General features: G+C 46.3%; 1 protein-coding gene across 1 annotated transcript in view; it reads right to left on the bottom strand.

Moving 5' to 3' along the window:
• CACHD1 (cache domain containing 1) overlaps positions 1 to 19383 on the bottom strand; it is an 89700-nt gene that overhangs the window by 13701 nt on the left and 56616 nt on the right. The window contains exons 5-16 of the mRNA XM_069023615.1: positions 19207 to 19333; positions 16992 to 17136; positions 15287 to 15503; positions 11802 to 11951; positions 10510 to 10743; positions 9072 to 9221; positions 8444 to 8567; positions 7853 to 7970; positions 6876 to 7044; positions 4414 to 4556; positions 2667 to 2848; positions 1263 to 1373 (exon numbers count right to left, since the gene is read on the bottom strand). Coding sequence (XP_068879716.1) covers positions 1263 to 1373; positions 2667 to 2848; positions 4414 to 4556; positions 6876 to 7044; positions 7853 to 7970; positions 8444 to 8567; positions 9072 to 9221; positions 10510 to 10743; positions 11802 to 11951; positions 15287 to 15503; positions 16992 to 17136; positions 19207 to 19333 — 1870 coding nt within the window. The remainder of the gene's footprint in view (positions 1 to 1262; positions 1374 to 2666; positions 2849 to 4413; positions 4557 to 6875; positions 7045 to 7852; positions 7971 to 8443; positions 8568 to 9071; positions 9222 to 10509; positions 10744 to 11801; positions 11952 to 15286; positions 15504 to 16991; positions 17137 to 19206; positions 19334 to 19383) is intronic.

Genomic DNA, 19383 nt, shown 5'->3' with positions numbered 1-19383 from the left:
TTCTTTAATCATGTTCTAATAACCCACAGGAGCTTTAAGCTCTTAGAGCTGAGTAAACCATCCCCTGCTACATAAAAATCCCAATTCTGATTAATTGCACTTCTCTCCTTACACAAGTGCTCACTTCCCCTCAGTCAGTTCCTCTGTGAGCAGCACCACGCAGGGGCTGGGGCTGAAAATGCTCCTGCCAAAACACACAGGCAGAGCTCCTGTGCTGGGAAATCCCACCCAAAGCAGGGCAATCTCTGGAAGAGTGGAGGAGCCATGTCCCGTTCCCTGTGGGCTTTGGGATCTCTGTTTCCCAGTACAACACTGGAAGTTACCTTTGTACTGGTGGGATTTTGGGTAGGGAGCTTGGAGGAAACTCCATGTAAAAACCAGGACAGGTAACTGCTATTTTGGGAATCTGGGAAAACTTATGACAGCAAGGTTTGGTCCATGTTTTATGAACTGGGCTCCTTTAAACATCCTGCATCCCAAATCCTGGCCTCAGGCTGGGGCCTAGCCAGGAGGGAGCTGGAACAACAACAGTCTGGTCCTCCAGGAAAAAGTCATTTCAGGGAATCATGGAATATCCTGAGCTGGAAGGGACCCACAGAGATCATCCAGTACACTCCTGGCCCTGCTGCTCCCACCCCAATCTGTTCCCAGCAATCCTGGAAGAACACTTGGAGATTCACAGGCTTTGCCTCACAACCTCCCTCCTCCTGGAAGCCCCTGTGCAGAAGTGCTGGATTCACCAGCCCAGGAGAGGAGCTCCCCAGTCTCTGGAGTGTGGCCTGGCCCCTCTGCCCTTGGATCAGCTTCCAATTCCCTTCCAAACACCTCCCTGCTGCTTACAACTCCACAAGTGTAGGTGTGGGGAACTTGAGGAAATCTGGAGCTTAGCAGCCCTGATGGAGAAGGATTTAACTTCCAGCAGAGATGGAACATCCCGAAGTGCCTCAGGAAAGCAATCCCTCTCCTCCTCCCCGTTCCCTGGCCATCCCATCTCGTGTTCATCAGGAGCACATTCCCACCAACCAATCCTTTTTTTTAATATGCTGTTATTACCCCTGGACCAATAAAGGCACAGAGCTCACATAATCCTATAAAATGCCTTTCTCCCAGTGTTTCAATGCCCCATTTCCACAAGGTCGGATGACATTTCACCTAGAGCACTTTAAAACCAGCTTTGGCTTTCAGTTCTTGAGCACACAGAGTCACCCAGCTCGGATCACTTAGAGTCTTCTTGCCTGCCCCAAAGCTCCAGACTCCCTCACCTGGAGGAATGGACAGTGTGGCTGATGGTCACCACGTATCCAGCCCCTCCCACATCCAGGTAGGGCCCAGTAAAGGTGATCAGGCCTGGATTAGCCACTGCATGCAGGTACCTAAGGGAAACCAAAGGAAATGTTCGTAATTAGTGCCAAATTCTGTAACTTTCAGACAGAATCCTTGACTTGCCCAAAACAACAAACACTGAATTCTGCACACTGTGAACAACAGGCCACCAAATTAATGGTTTTTAATAACAAACAAGTACCTAAACACGACTGGGACTCTGACCTAACCCAGACTGGCCCAATACATGGTCCCCCAGCTGGTCCATCCAGCTGCATGAAAAATGCTCTGTTTACTTCTGCAGAGAACATATTTAATGTAATTTCAGACATTTTCCCCCAGAACAACACAGGACTTGGTGCCAGCAGTGTCTCAAACTCAAGGCAAACCCTGGCAAAATGATTACACTGCAAACTGTGGAGAAAAGACAGAACTGAGGCAAGAAAACTGAGAAATATCAGACAGTGATTATAAATTACAACCTCTCAAAACTTCCTTCAGCATAAAATAAGCCACAGTCATGTCAAATACCTTCCTACTGCCATAGGAAAGCTTATAAAGCTTTTGAAAACACTTTTCTGTAAGAAAAAGTGATCACTTTGCTCCTCCCTACCCAGAGCAACAGCCCCTGAGCAACTTAACCCACTTCTGCTTTATTCCCAGGGTCTTATTTGCACATTCTTCCCATAACACTACAAATTTCAGGGAAAACATGGGTCAGGAGAGCTGCCAGGAGCACTGCAGAGCCAGAGCACTGGGATGTGTGCTTTTCTCACCAGCACCTGGCTGGCTCCTTCCCATAGATCCCACCCTTTGGAACACACTCAGAGCCTGCTCAGGTCTCAGGCTCCCATCTGGAATGTCCCCAGCTCTTTGCCCAAATCAGATGCTGCTGCATAATTAATCCCTCCTTGAAAGCAGTGAGAAAAGCCACTGTAAACAAACAAAAAGGCTCCAATATTAACAACCCAAAAGGGCCCGAGGAGCTCAAACACTCCCGAATTAGCTAATCCCTGAAGGGGATGCTCATTTTCTGAATATTTATGTTCCCATCTGCCATAGCTGGGCTATGAAACACCAACTACCCCAGCAAATAAAAAGGCCTGAAATTAGAACCAATACATGAAATTAGAAATTAGAACCAATACATGAAATTAGCAATTAGAACCAATAAACATTTGAGCTGGCTGCATTTAAGCTCTGAGCCTTCTCCCCATGACGAAAACGCTTTTAACTAAATTAAAAAATAAAAAACCCTCAGGCTACAAAATCAACCCTAAATATTTTCCTTCTTGCCCTCGGAGATGATTCAAAGCTTTGCTGAAGGGACCCTCAAACCTCACCATTGTCTCCTGGTGGGATCAAATGCTTTGTCCATGAGGGAGCCGGGGTAGATGCGGAGCACCCCATTGGGGGTTGCTATGTAACGCCTGACAATGTAACTGTTGAGGCCACTGATTTCCATCTGGGTCATCCATTCATCCGTGCCGTGACTGGTTGCCATTACTTCATTCCTGACAGAGAACTGCAAAACAAAGGCAGAGCTGGCAGGGTTCCTGCAGCACTTGCATGGCAAGATGATAAAAGCTTCCCCGAGAGCCATCGGGGATCATCTCGACTCAATTACTTGGTTCAAGGCTTCTCACACCAGACATTCCAAGCAGATTATTGGAATGAAATATTGGTGGTGTTATCTCTGTGGCTTTTAGTTTGTTGGTTTTTTTTTTTTTAACTTGGAGTAAATATAAATAATGTGCTGCTTGCACAGAAAATAGAGATTTCTATTTTATATGCCTAAAAACACAAAGGCATTTCTGCTAAGAATTTACTGTGGCTTTAACTTCTCTAGTGTTTGTTTCAACAGCTGCTTATCAAGTTCTGCCCCCCTCCTCTCTCCACTCTTTAGATCAGATATTGGGAAGGAATTCCTGGCTGGGATGGTGAGGTTGCCCAGAGCATCTGGGGCTGCCCCTGGATGCCTGGAAGTGTCCAAGGCCAGGTTGGAGCAGCCTGGGACAGTGGAAGGTGTCCCAGCCATTTGTCAATGGTTTGTGGTGCAAGCCTTATCTCCAGCATGAAAGAAACATCCACAAGCAATAATTATTCATTATATGGATGATCTGCTCATTGCAGCATCCACACAACAAGAGCTACAAGAAGCTCGTGACAGTGTGATTACAGAAGTCCAAAAAGCCAGACTGGAAATCTCCACTTCAAAAATTCAAGAAAATTCACCATGGAGATATTTAGGATGGAGACTTACAGAGCAATAAGACCACACAAGATGCAAGTCAGAACTCAAGTTAAAAATCTGCAAGATCTACAGCAGCTCTTGGGAGAGATCAACTGGATCAGACCAGTTTTGGGAATCACAAATGATGAACTTGCACCACTTTTTAATCTCTTGAGGGGAGACTGTAATATCAATTCGCCTAGAACCCTCTCATCTGAAGCTCAAGAAGCTCTTGGAAAGATCTTGGAATCTTGGAAAGATTACTGAAGCTCTTCAGCAGAGACAGGCACATCGTTTTATACCGAGCCAACCGTTTTTCCTTGCAGTGTTAGGAGAGAATATGCAATTGTATGGTCTCATATGTCAATGGGACACGTCACAGTGAGATCCTTTATTAATATTAGAGTGGATTTTTCTGCCCTACAGATCCCCTAAAACAATTTTCACTACTTTAGAAATGGCAGCTCAAATTATAATCAGAGCTAGAGCAAGGTTACTCACAATGGCAGGCAAGGATTTCATGACAATCTATCTGCCTTTGAAAAAGAAATATTTCTATTGGGCAATGCAAAAACCAGATGATTTGCAGGTTGCATTGTTAGATTATTCAAGCATTTGCTCAATTCATTTTCCAAGCCACAAACTGCTGCAAGCAAAAACAAGCTTTAGAGAAAAACCCATGGTAAGTGAAGTGCCATTAGACACAATAACATCATTTACTGATGGCTCGGGGAAAACACACAGGTCATGGCAGGGGTGGCACTGCACGGGTCCTTCCAACCCAAACCAGTGTGTGACTGTGAGAAGGAGTGGGACAGGAGGATGTCCCAGAGTGTCCTGGTGTGCTGAGGGCCCACCTTGAGGCCGGGGTTGGCGATGAGCCGGGTGTTGTCACTCAGGTAGGCCGTGTAGTGCTCCACCATCCGCTTGGTCTCGGGCTGGCTCAGGTGCTCATAGGGAGAGGAGAAGCTGCCTGCAGACAGCATCACCGTGGGGCTCTCTGCAAACACCAAGACACCAGGAATTTCAGGATCATGAGCTGCACACGTTGCACAGGGAGGACATTTGCACCACGGGAAGGTCCATGACATGGTGCCCGTGCGTCAGGAACGGCTCTGCTGCTCTCCCCTCTCCCCCACACCTCAGCACACAAAACTCCGGCAGGACACTCTGGACTGAGAGGGAGGGCAGGAAACATCGATTTTTCCACCCAACCTGGAGCACTGCCCAGCACAGTTTCCCCCTAACCTCAGGCTGCACATGAACTCCCCTTCTTGCTTCCAAACACAGAAGTCACAGCATCAGCCCACCTGCTCTGATCTCTGTGTGCCATTTGGTACTTGATGCCCTTGTTCCCAAAGTCTAAATCATTTCTGAATTACTACTTTTTGTGAGATAACAGAAGCTGTTTTCCCTTAAGAAAAGATTATGGGCTAAAGAAGAAATTAAGTATCCCTGTTTAGGTTGGATATCCCAGAGGAAAATGAAAATGAGCATTTTCAGTTCCAGAGAATGAACATCTGGAGAATTCCAAGTGCAGAATAATAAATAATCCCAATAAAAAGTGCAGCTGTCTGATTTTCAGAACAAACTAAAAAGTGAACTTTCATCATGCAAAATCTGCAAAACCAGACAGCTTTTTCTTTTTAAAAAGAGAAATGATTATGATGATGCAGGGCTGAGGGTTGAGAAGATCTCTGAGGATGTGACCCATGGAACCTGAATTCCCTGGGTGGAATGGTGTCCAGAGGAAAAACTGCAGTGCAGCATGTGAAGTGTTCTGCTTTTAGTCACATTCCTCTAAAACACATCCCCACACGTGTGCTGCAGTTCCCCACTTCCAAACTTCCACTCCAGGCCTTCATCTGCTTCCCAGGCCAAATATTCTGATTTTGCTTTGCGTGAAGTTTTTCCACTTGACAGCTCAGCACTGCATGTTTGGGATATTTTCCATTTATATCTTTCTGGATATAAGATAACCAAGATTAGGCACCACATTAAAGAAAGAAAAACCCCTGGGTTTTAAGCAACTGGCAAAGCAATTTCCATAGGTTTGCCAGGTCCCTCCTCCAGTTTGATCTCACTAGGTTAAACTGCAGGGCCACAAAGAGCTGAGAAAAATCTCACAACTGTGCCACTGATGCACCTTGAGAGCTTCAAACCCTGCTACAAACAGAAGTATTTAGTTCAGAACTTCCTGTAACACAGATTTTAGGGACCTCCCACGATTATACCTAAATAGGACAGCTTGCAGTGTAGGATGTTTATGTAAAACCCCTCTGTTGTTCTTGGGATACTCCTGGCTTTTAAGTTCTCCATCCTTCCCAGACACTGGAACTGCCATGGAGACTCTCCCTTTTTCCCATCAATGTTTGGAATTAGTCAGAAGAGCAGAACCACTTCAGCTTATCAAAACCTGAGAATTTTTAAGCAGGTGAGGAGGGTCTGGAAACCATCAGAGCACTGAAGTTCTCGTTCTCCCCCACAGGCTTAGCTTCTGACTCTGATGGTATTCAATGCTTCTGGCACGGAAAAACTTCCATAAATCCAAAGCAAAAGAGCAGCAGAGTCCTGCACACCTGGCTGGGACTTCATCCTACTCTGTTACTGCTCAGGGAGGTGCTTTGCAGCCAGAAGAGGACTTGGTTTAAGCTTGGTGAGACACCTCTGCTCTTCTCACTGCACTGCCAGGGACCCCACTGGACCCACAGTGCATTCATCTCCTACTCACTCTGGGAGCAGCCCCACTCATTCATCCTGCAAGAAGTCAATCTGTTGGTTCAAACCCCGTGCTGATGGTAACAAAGTTATGGATTCAATCCCTGGATGAACCCTTCACTTAAGAGCTGGGTTTGATGATCCCTGTGGGATCCAGCCCAGACTCTGCTGTGATTCTGTGGAAGTGCTCAGCACTGAGCAGGTCACTGTGACCATGAAGAGCTGGGAGAAGGGAAGAGCTGATTAGAAAATCAGCCTTGGAAGTAAAAGCTTCTCAAGGGAAGAGCATTGCCCATGTTTTTACTTTGTGCTGCCACACTCTACAGAAACACATGAGGTGTGACTGTGCCAGGGGAGGCTCAGGGTGGACATCAGCAGGAATTTCCCCATGGAAAGGGTGCTCAGGCCTTGGAACTGCCCAGGGAGGTTTGGAGTCACATCCCTGGAGGTGCCCAAGGAATTCCTGGCCGTGCCACTCAGTGCTCTGGGCTGAGGACAAGGTGGGGATTGGGCACAGCTTGGACTCGATCCTGGAGGTTTTTTCCAAGCTGGATGCCCCTGTGTCCCTGAGGTGGCCAGGACAGGCTGGCAGGGCCCTTACCCAGGGTGGCCAACTGCTTGAAGTGCAGGCAGGCATTGGGCTGGCCCAGCAGGTCCAGCCGGTGGTAGAGCAGCTTGCTGCTGGGCACCGTGTTCAGGTTCTTCAGCTGCTTCACAGGAACTTCTGGCTGGATCACCACCACACACAGGATGAAGGATGTGTCCTGCACCTGCAGAGCACCAGCCAGTCACCAAACAGAACCAGAATGTGCAGGATGTACAGAATTTCTGTGTATCGGAGCCACTGAGCTGTACAAAAACCACTTTTCCATACTTAACACAGAAAATAAAAATATTGTGATCTTTTTTCCTTGAAAACCAAACAAGACTTTCATTTTGTTGCTCAATCAGCAATAATTTCTAACACTGTTAGGAATTCTCACACTGTTCCAGGGGGATTTTTTGTCATTAACAGAGGAGAGGCTGCAGGTTCCCGTGGTTGGACACACACTGGTGTTCCCTTTATGGAGAGTACAAACAAATTGACTCCCAAATACCAGATTTTATTATTTCCACTCTTAATTGGGTGCTGCATGTGCCACATGTTTTACTGGTTTGGATATTTTAAGGACTCTAAATTACAGCAGCCCAGCAAACCCTGGAGTGTCCCAGCTGCTCTGCAAAGGGAGTTTGATATTAAATGCAGCATTACAATATTAGAAAATCAGCTCCAGACACCTTCCTGTGTGAAATTCCATTAAACAATGACAGATTTAATCTCTTAAAACTGCTCAGCTTAATCCTTTAGGTTGGATTTAACTTAATACTGTGAAATGATCCACAAGTACCTTCTTGAGTTTGTTGGCACAAAGTGACCAATCATTACTGGCACCAGTGAATTCATCTGGATTATGTTTAACCTTAGATTCCACCTTAATCCCTGGGTTGAGATTAGTGCTCAGATACTTCCAAACTGAAGGAAGGAGAGCAGTAGAGCCATGAGCTCCCTCTGTGCCATCCCACACTTGTTTTCCTTACCATTTTCCAGGCATAGCTGACATTGTAGGCTTCTTTCCCAATCTCCCTCAGCTTGTTGACGTGCCAGGACAGCGAGGAGTTCACAGGAACTGTGATGATCTGGCTGCCCAAGGGAATGCTGCAGTGGCAGATAAAACATCCAGCACTTTATTCAACCCTGAGCAAAACTGTTAGGACTTATGCAAAATCTTTCTGTAGTGCATTTATGTAATTATCATAAGAATTGAAGGAATTAACTGTTATTTATGCTTGGGGAAGGAAAGTGTGTGTATGCTGAAAATGTACTTGTGTACCCCCACATTTTGAGCTTAGGAATTCTCAGATTAGGCAAAGGATAAAGGAAAACCATGACCAAACAGTGGGAAATCTTCCTGACAGGGAAGACAGAGATTAGAAGGAACATTGCCCAGATCAGCTGGGAAACACTACATAACTGATGAAGAAAGTTGGAGGAAAAACCAAACCAGGGGAAAAAAATTCATCCAAGTACCCAGATATTGTAGGAAAAGGAATTTTACCTTATATCCTCTTAAAATTCCTCTAGAAATACTTCCAGTGCTGCACATTTGGGAGCTGCATCCCAATCCTTACCTGAGGATGTTCTGGCGCACCAGCTCAAATTTGGGAATGTTCTCGTAGTGGATGATGTCCGTGTGGAGAGGAGGCTCAGACAGCAGGTAGGGCCTGGTCAGGGAGGGGTGCATCAGAGTGTATCCTAAAAACCAAACACACAGCCCCAAACGTGGAATGCATTAAAACACTGAGCCCAAGATGGGTATTTGTAGGGGGAAAAAAGAATATACAGTCCTTGTATATAATTTTGGGAAAGATGGCAGTGACCAAACAATCTTGGCACTGAAGGGGTTGCAAATGAAAACCAGCTTGAAAAAATAAGTAATAAAACAAGCTGGATCAGAGGAAAAGAGCTGGGGACACACATTTACACCAGTTTTCCCTCTTTCCTAGAAAACCTTGGATGTCACAGATGTAGGAAATCCCCACAGCAAGTTTCCAAATCAGAACTCCAGGACAGAAGTTTCAAGTCATGAATCCACCTAAAATCTCCAGCACCTCTCAGGCAAAGCTAACCAACAACATCCAATTAAACTTGTAATAAATATTATCATTCAGCACTTGGAGACTGCTCAGAGACATGAGAATTCAAAACTGGTGGTTCAGGAGCTCAGTGGGACTAGAGGAGATTATTTGATAACATTACCTTTATTATCAATGAGGAAGGTGTAGGATCCCAAGGAGTCCTGGTAATAGGTGACATCTTCCAGGATATAGGCAAGATTGACATCTACTCCAACAATTCCCAGCAGGAGGTTCCCAAAGTAGCAGGGTTTACTGACAGTCATGATCAGGCCTTGGAAGGAGACAACCACCATAAAACTATCAGCAATATTATCTGGTTCATTATATTTAGAGGAAACAGAGCCTTTTGAAATGTTACACAGTTAAATTTTATATATATTCCATGCTGGAATATGGCCAGGGAGGCTCAGCAGGGGTTCTGTCGGGTCTGGCTGTTGTCAGCCACTCTCCCTAATTAGTTAATTTGTGTTTCTGACAGTGACCTAAAGTATATTACTCAATTTATTAGAACACACACCACAACTGATGGTTGGGGGGCTGTCAGTGATTCCTTATAGATAAGAAATAAATTTGTACAAGAAGCCAGCAGAGTATTTTGCTCCTTTAACAGAATTTAAGGCAGCTTAAATAATAGGATGGAAGAGGAAGGAAGTGACTTTGTCCTTGTAAAGAAACAGCTGAGATGAATTATTGCTCATCTAATTGCATAACAAGAATATTAAACCTCCCCTGCTTAACTAAATCCCAGTATTGCCCCTGTGCTGGGAATCACAGCCATAATTACCCAACAGTTTGGGATGCATCTCATGCCTGAGGTGAGAACTCTGCAACACCTTCTTACTCCCATTTTCTCCCATTTGCAAACTCAGCAGCTCTTCCCTCAACCCAGTATAAAATCCATTTGCATGTACAAGCCTTTAAGTACACTCTGAAATCTGTGTAAGACAAACTTCTCTTGCACCATTCCCAACCCTTTGGCTGCTCACGTTTTCCATGGTGCTTGGATATAGCTTTGGGAGAGAGCAACAACAGAGCTTAATCCCTGAGGGAGGCAATGCAGGAAGAGCAAAAGCTCTTATTCAGATTTGCTCAGAACAGCCTTAAACTTGGTTTGGGTCTCAGAACAGTCTGGGTGTGCTGCAGCCAAGGAGGGCTGAGGGTAGCCAGCTTGGGACAATAATTAATTATCTCTCCTTGTGCCATTGTGCAAGGCTGGTTGCATCCTGCTCTGACACAGGGCTGCCATGGATGGCACTCCAACCTGTTTCCCTCCAGCACCAAGAACTTCTCCCCCCAGATTAAGTGATGAGTGCTGTGTACGTACTCATCCACAGGAACAAATGTCACCCTGAGAATCCAAACTAAATCTGTCGACTCCTTGTCTTGCTCCCACTTTTTTCACAGCTAGACCTTCTGCAGATGAAAATGCTACAGGCAAAAAGGCTTGGAAACACACCTAAACCCCAAATCTTGTAGGATTCCAGTGTATCTGGGGATATGTAAGCACAGAGACCCTGCTCTCAGATGGTTTTACACCTGAACCCAAGGTCAGCACTCACCATCCCCCATCTCATCCGAGAAGGGCAGGCTGAACACGGCCTCATCAATCATCCTGTTGGGCAGGTTTGTGTAGAACCTGCCCACGGTGGTCTCCAGGTTGCTCAGCTGGTTCAGGACCATCATGCTGCCCTTGGTGACGGGGAGCGCGCTCCGGTCGGGCACCCCGTACTTGGCCGAGTTCTGCTCGGCCAGGTCCCGCAGGAAGGCCAGTTCCTTCAGCCCTGTCACCCCCTCTGCCACACAGCAGGGGCACAAAACACAAGCAAACAGGTCAAACAAGCTTCATTTCCATTCAGGCTTCTGCATCCCTCTCCCAAGGACTGGAAATAAAAGCAGAATGATCCATACTCTGTACTGCAGGGCTTCAATATTCTTATTGAAGTGATAAAGTGCTTCAAGATCGGTTTCAGGAAAATTAATTACCTAACACAAAATTTAATGAGATTGCCTCTCTCTGTTGCACAGTGCAGAAATCTGCCATGCTGTTCACATCCCCACTTTAAACAAAGCCCTTGGAACAAAGACTTGTGTGCCCCATAAATCCACAGGACAGCTCTTTGTTCTCCACCGGTGGCTCACCCACAGGCAGGACCAGGAGCGAATCCTCCGCCCTGGGAGATAACAGGCTTTGTTCCCCAGCCTCAACATTCCAGTTCCACACTTTGCACAAGTCCCAGGCTCAACTCCTGCCGACAAATCAAAGCCTTCTGCACGCCCCAGTCTCAAATGAGTGTTTAAATTTACAACCAAATCATCCCTTAGGTTAAGCATTCATTTCCTTGCCTGTTTTCAGTAATACAACAAACTGCCCTCGTGCTGAAAATGCTTTTTTGGAAAATGGGTGGGTGATCTTCATGTTTAACTTCACTGTCAGTTGGTTCCCAGGTTACCAAAGCATTTCAGATTAGGTTTGATCTCCCATTCACCCTCCCTGGCTGATGAAATCACACTTGCTCCCAGTTTGCTGCCCCAGGAAGCCCCCAGGAAGGTTTGCAGTTGCAATAATTATCAAATTTAACTCAGTCTGGACAATCCAGGCCACAACACTTTATATCCCTGCAGCTGCACTGGGCTACACAAGGATACAGTGGCACACTTATAAATACCAGTTTATAAACACAGTTACAAAGGTACCAACATCTGGATGCAGCTTCTGGATTAAAGGTGCCAAAATCCATTAACAAACTGCTTCCAGCAAAGCCTGGAATTATTCTTGAATGAGCTTAATCAACGAGCTGTGCTGTGCCAGGAAGGGGAATTTCATGGCCTGGAAATGACAGGCATCTCTCACCGTTCATGAGGGCGTAAGTGAGGATCATCACTGAGTTATTGAGGAAGCTGTTCTCTTCGTTGATGACACGCAGAGTGACTTTTTTATCATCTTCAGAGGAATCTTTTGATGTGATCCCAGCCGAGAGATAAATGATGACCATATCAGTATCTAAAACAGAATCACACACAGAGCACAAAGTGCATCAGATTTTTAACTTGGGTGAGCCTTGTGCTGAAAGCCCTGAAATCTGCTCACAGCAGCTTCATCCAGGGATCCACAGGCACCTCCAGGGGATGAACACACTCTGCAGCCTCATGGGTTACAGCCTTTGGTATTCAAGTTTCACTCTTGGCACTCACCAAACTTCTGCTTGGTTTGGTGCCTATTGGCCACCCAGGGGCACCAGGGCTTGTTCTCCTGAGCAAACCCCACAGGCACCTTCTGGCTTTGGAGTCATGGAATGGTTTGGGTTAGGAGGGACCTCAAAGCCCATCCAGTGCCACCCCTGCCATGGCAGGGACACCTTCCACTGTCCCAGGCTGCTCCAGCCTGGCCTTGGGCACTGCCAGGGATCCAGGGGCAGCCACAGCTGCTCTGGGCACCCTGTGCCAGGGCCTGCCCACCCTCCCAGGGAACAATTCCTTCCCAATCTCCCATCCATCCCTGCCCTCTGGCACTGGGAAGCCATTCCCTGGGTCCTGGCCCTCCCATGCCTTGTCCAAAGTCCCTCTCCAGCTCTCCTGGACCCCTTTAGGCACTAAGGTCTCCCTGGATCCTTCTTCAGGCTGAAGAGCTTGGCTGCCTCCAGGCAGGGGCATGTGGATCCAGCACCTGGAGCAGCTGCTCCAGCTCCATGGAAAAGGCTCCACAAAGGTAAAAACCCTGCAGTTTTCATCTCCTGCCCCTCTGTTCTCCTCCCATCCTGCAATCCTAAAGCATGCAGCTGCACAGGATGCCCTCCTATGGAAAAGGGCAGAGCAGAAAGCTTGGGAATGTGACCTGGCCCCCTCACACTTTCCCTGGAACACGTTTTTCAGGCTGAGGATGTTCCTGGCCAAAGTCCTGCCCCAAAGTCTTTGAACACAACAATTCACAGCCCTGTGCTTACCTCCCCAACCTGTTCCATCACATTTATCTCAGGACTAAAAGTGGTTTGTGTTTGTAGTAAAGACACAGATTGGGATCATCCACAGGGAACCCAGAGCACTGGGCTGAGGTGGTCACATCCCAGCTTTCTTGTTTCACCTGGATTTTTGGTGGATTTGCTGTGCTGGCTTTATTAAATAGGTATCATTGCTTTGACTTGCACATTTTGTCCTCATGACTCAAACAGAATTTCAGCCAGAACCAGATTTTGACACAAAGAGGAGGTGCTGTTAAGTTGGGGGAATTTCTACCTCAGTTTTTTTGTAAGGGATAAAAGTAGGAAAAAAACAAAGCCAGGTATTAAAGCAGCTTTGGGTGGAGTTTAAGGAAAATTGTTGCTGTGTTTCCTAGGCTACAGCACAGAGATTCTATCTGCAGCCAGGCATGGTGCTGCAGCCTAAAAGGAGCAACAGGAGCCAGTCCTAAACCTGCATTAGGGACCAGAGCAAGCAGCTTTTGGAGCATTTTGTCACCGTTTGGGATGAGGATCTGCTGAGCAGGACTGCATCAGGAACTGGCATCAGGCACAAATCCAGACCTGTTTCACAGCACAGCTGTCCCATCTCACACCAGCAGCTCTCCTCTGGCTTTGCCAGTGTGAATTTGGGGCTGAGGCTGTATCTCAGCAGCTTCCCTGACACACCCACACATTGTTCTCTGGGAACAGGATGTTAGAAAATTAACAGTGGAATGAAGGATTTTTTTTTTTTGTGGGTTTGTTTTCTGTTTTAAAAAGATGAAAAGATTATTTTCAAGAAAATGAGACGTGTTTTATAAACATCCTCTACTCAAACCTATTGTGTCTCACCCCAGGAATCCTGAAATTCGTTGTAAACACATTAGATCTTCACAATCTTCCACATGGAGAGAAAACCTAAATCCAAAGCATTTGCATTTTAACTTTCTGTGCTTGTGCCCCAAAACAGCTGTTTGATATGAAACCTAGTGAAGTATGAATATGCCAAAACTTCTAATCCTAATATAAAACATAAAATCATAGAATCCCAGAACGGTTTGGGTTGGAAGGAACCTTAAGGCCCATCTCATTCCACCCCTGCCATGGGCAGGGACACCTCCCACTATCCCAGGCTGCTCCAAGCCCTGTCCAAACTGGCCTTGGGCACTTTCAGGAATGGGGAATATGCAGGAGGATGCTGCAAGACTCCTCAGCTGATGTTCTTGGAATAAGTCCTGATGACAAATGCATCCTATCCCAGCCAGCTGCAGCAGCACTGCCTTGTTTATTTTTCATTTGATGGAGTTGCTGCCCTTTCCTCATTTTGCCAGAGGATGGTAAAATCCTGCCCTTGCCAACCTTATCCTCTGAGTAGTCACACAAAGTCTCCCTGTACCAAGGCCTGAAGCTCAGGAACTGGCTGAACCTTTGGTAGCAAAAGCACCATTCCATAAACCCAAGGAATGTCACGTGGAATGCAAGGGTATTTCCTCATTCTCTCCAAAGTGCTTTAATTCCTGGTCTTTCCCTCTCTCTCTGGCTCTGCACAGCCTCTGAGCTGATGCCCTTTGGGACACTGATGGAGCTGCACTCACTGGAGCAGGCACAGGGCCAAGGTGTGGGAATTGTGTTACATAATCAGAGTATCCCCATGGAGATGGGCTGTTCTCTCCACCCTGCCATGGCACTGCCACTGTCACACAAATCCAGGGAGCACTCAGAGCACAGAATTTGCCTTCCACAGATTCCTGGCAAGCAAATCTGCCACTCAATTTCACATCCATCTTTCCCATGTCTTTCATCATATCCTCATTACAAAAAACACCCAGAAAATCCCCAGTCTTGGGAAGGGGAAAGCTCACAATGAGTATGAAAAATTCAGGGGGGTATTCTGAGATGCAGGATTTAGCCAGGATAGCTTTGTGCTCCATAAAATATCACCCATAATTGGTATTCTCAAAAAAAAACATTCCTTGAGAAGCAAGGGCCACTTCCCCAGGATTCCAGTAAGGCACATCATCCATATGCAAATGTGCCAGCAGTAATTAAATGAACCTGCAGAAGCTGCAATTTTCCTTGGAAGTCCTCCTTCCCCCCCCACAGATTGGGGAAATAACTCAGCTATCAGACAGTTCAATCCTGCATTTTCCTCCTTCCTTCAAAAGAAAGGCGAGGCAGCAAGTGACACAAACGAGAAGGGAATGGCCACATCCAACAGTCCCTCGTGTGGATTCCAGCCCAAGGAAACGCTCCTTAAAATAAAAAGAGGGGAGGGAGCACATTTTTGTTAATATTCAACACACTGCACTCCCTTGGCCTGTGCCAGAGTGAGAATGTGAAGTAAGAAAACATCGGCAAGGCCCAGCAAGAGCCAGGCTTGCACAAGCAGAGGCTGCCTTACTTCCTTGGAGCCTGGTGCCGTTGTTGGTGTTCCGGAGGAGCTGGAAAGCCTTCTGGAAGCCCAGGGCGTGCTGCGTGGAGCTGTCAGATGCCTTGATGCTGCTGACAAAGGTGGACATCTTCCTCTTGGTCTCACTGGTGGCAGGGGACAGGAAGGTCTTGTAGCACTGGTCCAGGGAGCACGTCCGCACTGCGTCTGCCACTGTCAGCACCGAGATCTGCCCGGGGAACAGAGCCCATGGCATCACCTTCCCAGGAGGGGGCTTGACACACCCACACACACAACACAGGGAGAAGCCAACTGAAGGGATTCCGTGGGTTTAGAAGTTGATTGTTGCAAAAGAAATGCTTGGGGGGTATATCTGTCAAATTTCAAATGGATTATGGGGAGTTTAAGGGAAAGAGACTTTGGTCTTTGTTTCTCAGCAGAGTCAGCTTTGCTCTGCTCTCACACAATGGTTAATGTACTGCTCTGGGCAGGGAGAACTCACAGGGAAATTTTTAGGAGCATTTTCAGGAAAGCCTAGAGAGCCCAGAGAAAAGTGGAGTGCACAGAGAAATTAAAAAAAAACCAAACAACCCCTCTAAGGACTGCTCCCAGCAAAGCTTTTTGTTGTTTCAGTCAGAGCAAGGCGACTCTGACATCAGCTTTTCCTGTAAATAAGTTAATGCAAGTGTTACCACCATGCCCTAATGACATCTAACACACCAGGCTCATTAACTGAGTGACAAACTTCATTAGGGAACATGGCTGAGGCAAGACAGTCACAGAATGAAGCAGTAATTAGATACCTGTGTAGCAGGTTCTATAACCAAGGAATATGTGGTTTAAATCTATTCTCTATATTAACACCAACCCTTCTGACACTTAAATTTAAGTGCTCTTAATTCTGCTGAACTGTAAGATTGCTTTACCATATTAAATCTCTCTAAAAGCACAAAGCTACAAGTGGTTTTCCCACACCACTCATGAGAAAAGGCAAAGATTATCATCAGCTGTTCTTCAATTTGATTTAACTGAAACTCTTCCTACTCACAAAAGAAAACCAAAAGAGAAAGATTGATCAAGGTCCCATCAGTAGAGAGTTACTAAAAGTAAAGACCAAACTGGAGACTTCTTAAAGAAGCATCTTAGGGTCCCTGGTTGTCTGCACTGAAAACAATCACAGGTTAAGTGACTTTCTCACTGTCAAGTGAGTACCAGTGACAGAGCAAGAAATCAAACCCAGATTTCTCAGCCCTTTGCTGGTACCATAATTATCTGTGAACACTTCCAAACACTAATTACACTTCAGCTTACCCCAGTACTGCAGGAGAATAAATAATTCCCACTTTCACAGAGAAAAAGAGAGGCTCAGAGATAAAATGAGTTGCTTAAAGCAGTCTAGGATGTGAGAAGGTGTCATGCTTGGAGCATGGTTCTTCTTCCTGCTGGCCATCATTGAAGCCTCTGCTGAGATGGAGGAGCCTTTCAACATTGCTCAGGTTCAAGATTTTGCCTTAGATCAGTGGGATTTCACTTTTTTCCCAGCCTGAAGATCCCCAAATGTTTCCCCTGCAGAAGAAAGGCTCCAGGAATGAGCTCAAGGCTCTGCCACCCCTCGCAGGCAGCTCCCAGATCCGCAGGAATCCATGGACTGAAAACACCACTTTGGGTGAGAACCAAAAACCAAGGGAGAGCTGCTCCTTGCCTGGACAAACCTCACCTTGTCGTGCTCATCTATGGAGCTGAGGATCACCTGGGCAGCATCCTTGGCAATCTGGAGCTGTGTGTCTGTGACAGAGGCTCCGTGGTCCACGATGACCACGATGTGCTTGGACTGAGGGCGAACGGTCGAGACGTAGACGGGCCTGAGGAGGAACAAGAGCCAAAGCACCCTCATCAGGCACCCTGTCATCCCCACTGAAATGCTCACAAGGGAAAACAGGCAGGAATTAAACAATCCAAGCAAACAACCACGAAGAAACAATGAATTACAACAGGAATTTCTGCTCTAATGAAAACCTGTACCAGGAAAGGCCAGCTGAGAAGGTGAACATGCAGAAATGCCCCTCACTTTCTGGATTTTTTAACCTAAACTCAGTTCTCTCTGTGTCACAGCACGTGCTTTCAGGAATAAACCCTTCTGCTTACACAGCAGCAGTGTTTGGGATCACTGTTTGCAGCAGCTCCCACCAAGGTTTGAATGAAGCTCTGACAAGCAAGAAATGCATCCTGGTAAATAAATCCTGGCTGCTGGGAACTTCACCCACAGGTGAACTGAGCACAGTAATGGGGGATGTGCTGGTGCCACGACAAGTAAAGACCTGTGCAGCTGCAGGGAGCTGATCAGCCCAGGGTGTTTGGGTTGTTGTAAGAAGGCTTCTGGCCAAGGCAGGGTTTAGGGAATGACTCTCACCCGGGTCATGCTACACAAGCCCTTGGATCTGCCCAGTTTTACATCCCAAAGTGAGCTACCCCCAGTGAGGACTCTCACTGCTGCCATGTGTCTGTGCTAACACCAAAAAACTTCTGTTCAGGGAAGTGTTTTCAGATCCAGCCCAATACTGAGAGATGTGTGAAAGAGTTCACAGGCTCTCACCGAGGTTTCAACCTAGAATAAATTAGGAAGATCCTCAGCACGGAGGAAGGATTAAAAATAAAATGGCAACTTTCTCTTTCCTCTTTAGCCCAGACACAAAACTAGTTACAGTCAAGTGAGAGTTTTGGGATCTAAATTTTATTGTATCAAAGGCAGCCACAGAAATCTTATTAAGAGGAAAGAAAATGCAGAAGATTTGAGACAAGGCACTGCAGTAAACAACTGGCACAGATCAGGCCTTAACTGTAAAACAGCCTACAGCTCTACCCTGGATTAATACCTGCAACTGAAATAGGGCCTTTGATCTTCAAAGCACTGAAGCATTAATTAATTAATTCACCCAACCTACCCTCTGAAGTAAATATTACCAAAAAGAGATCCCTTATTTAGCCACGGAGGAACTATGACCCAGACTAAGTGATTTGGATAAAATCACTGATGCTTTTAGTGCCAAAGTTCTGAGCAGGACTGGGGCAGCCCAGCTCTCACCTCTTCACACCACACCTTCCCAAGGGCCCAGAAAACTCAGTCAAGCTCAGGACTTTGTGCTTTGATGACACACCAAAGATACCATCAGTAAACTTTTGACTGCTCAACCCTGACAGGAAACCAAACCTTCCTTAGTGTCCCCAAAAGGTTCCTGGGTATGCTGCTGCTTCCCCTGCACAGACTGATTAACTGGTACAATTAATTAATGTGTGACCAGAAATACTAAAGCCACTGCACCTTCCCACCTTCACCAATCCCATGGTACTGAAAGAAAAAAACATGGAAAAATACTGCACGTCACATTCTTGGCTTCATGTCCAGAGAACAGAAATCCCTGTGCAGGAAACCCTGACATCAGTTGATCCTTAATTTTTCCTTTCTTATTTTAGTGGAAGGCAATTTTCACTGCTGCTTCCCTACTCTCCATGATGTGCCACCCGAACCTGGGGAAAAATGCTCCTTTCCAGTCCCTCATCCTTCCCCTCCCTCCCCAAAGTGATGCACCTGCCAAAGCAGTAGGATATGTGTTCACTGCTGTATTAACAGGGGTCAAGTAGGAGTCAAATTTAAGTCTGATTCTGCCTGCAGGCTGACCAACAATTTCCAAGTCACTGCTATTTATAAGTGATTTAATTCAGGAGAGGTGAGGAACCTGTATGGAATTTTAGTCTCGTTTCTTAGAAGTGAACCTGTGCTTTAAAAAAACGACCCTAAGAAAACCCAAGGGACTCCATTAGAAGTTACTCATGAATGTTGTCAGCTCAGCAAAGCACAACACTGAATGAAATCAGGGCTTGAGGAATCCAATATTAATGCTTTTCCCAGGAATCTGGAAGGAGGCAAATCCTACCTGCTGCGGTGTTCGTAGCTGCCTTTGCACCGGAACTTGTGGGCTGGGAACACGGTGAAAATCCCTTCTTCTGAGCTGAAATATTGCCACTTAATTCCTGGGTTAGACTTCAGGTTATCAGCCAGGACTGCAGGGTGGAGAGGGAAAATGAAGCAGAGTTACAAAGGCAGCCCAGAC

This window comes from Aphelocoma coerulescens, chromosome 8 (genome assembly GCF_041296385.1).
Source record: "Aphelocoma coerulescens isolate FSJ_1873_10779 chromosome 8, UR_Acoe_1.0, whole genome shotgun sequence".
Classification (NCBI taxonomy): domain Eukaryota; kingdom Metazoa; phylum Chordata; class Aves; order Passeriformes; family Corvidae; genus Aphelocoma; species Aphelocoma coerulescens.
This window is presented reverse-complemented; position numbering and strand designations above follow the sequence as displayed.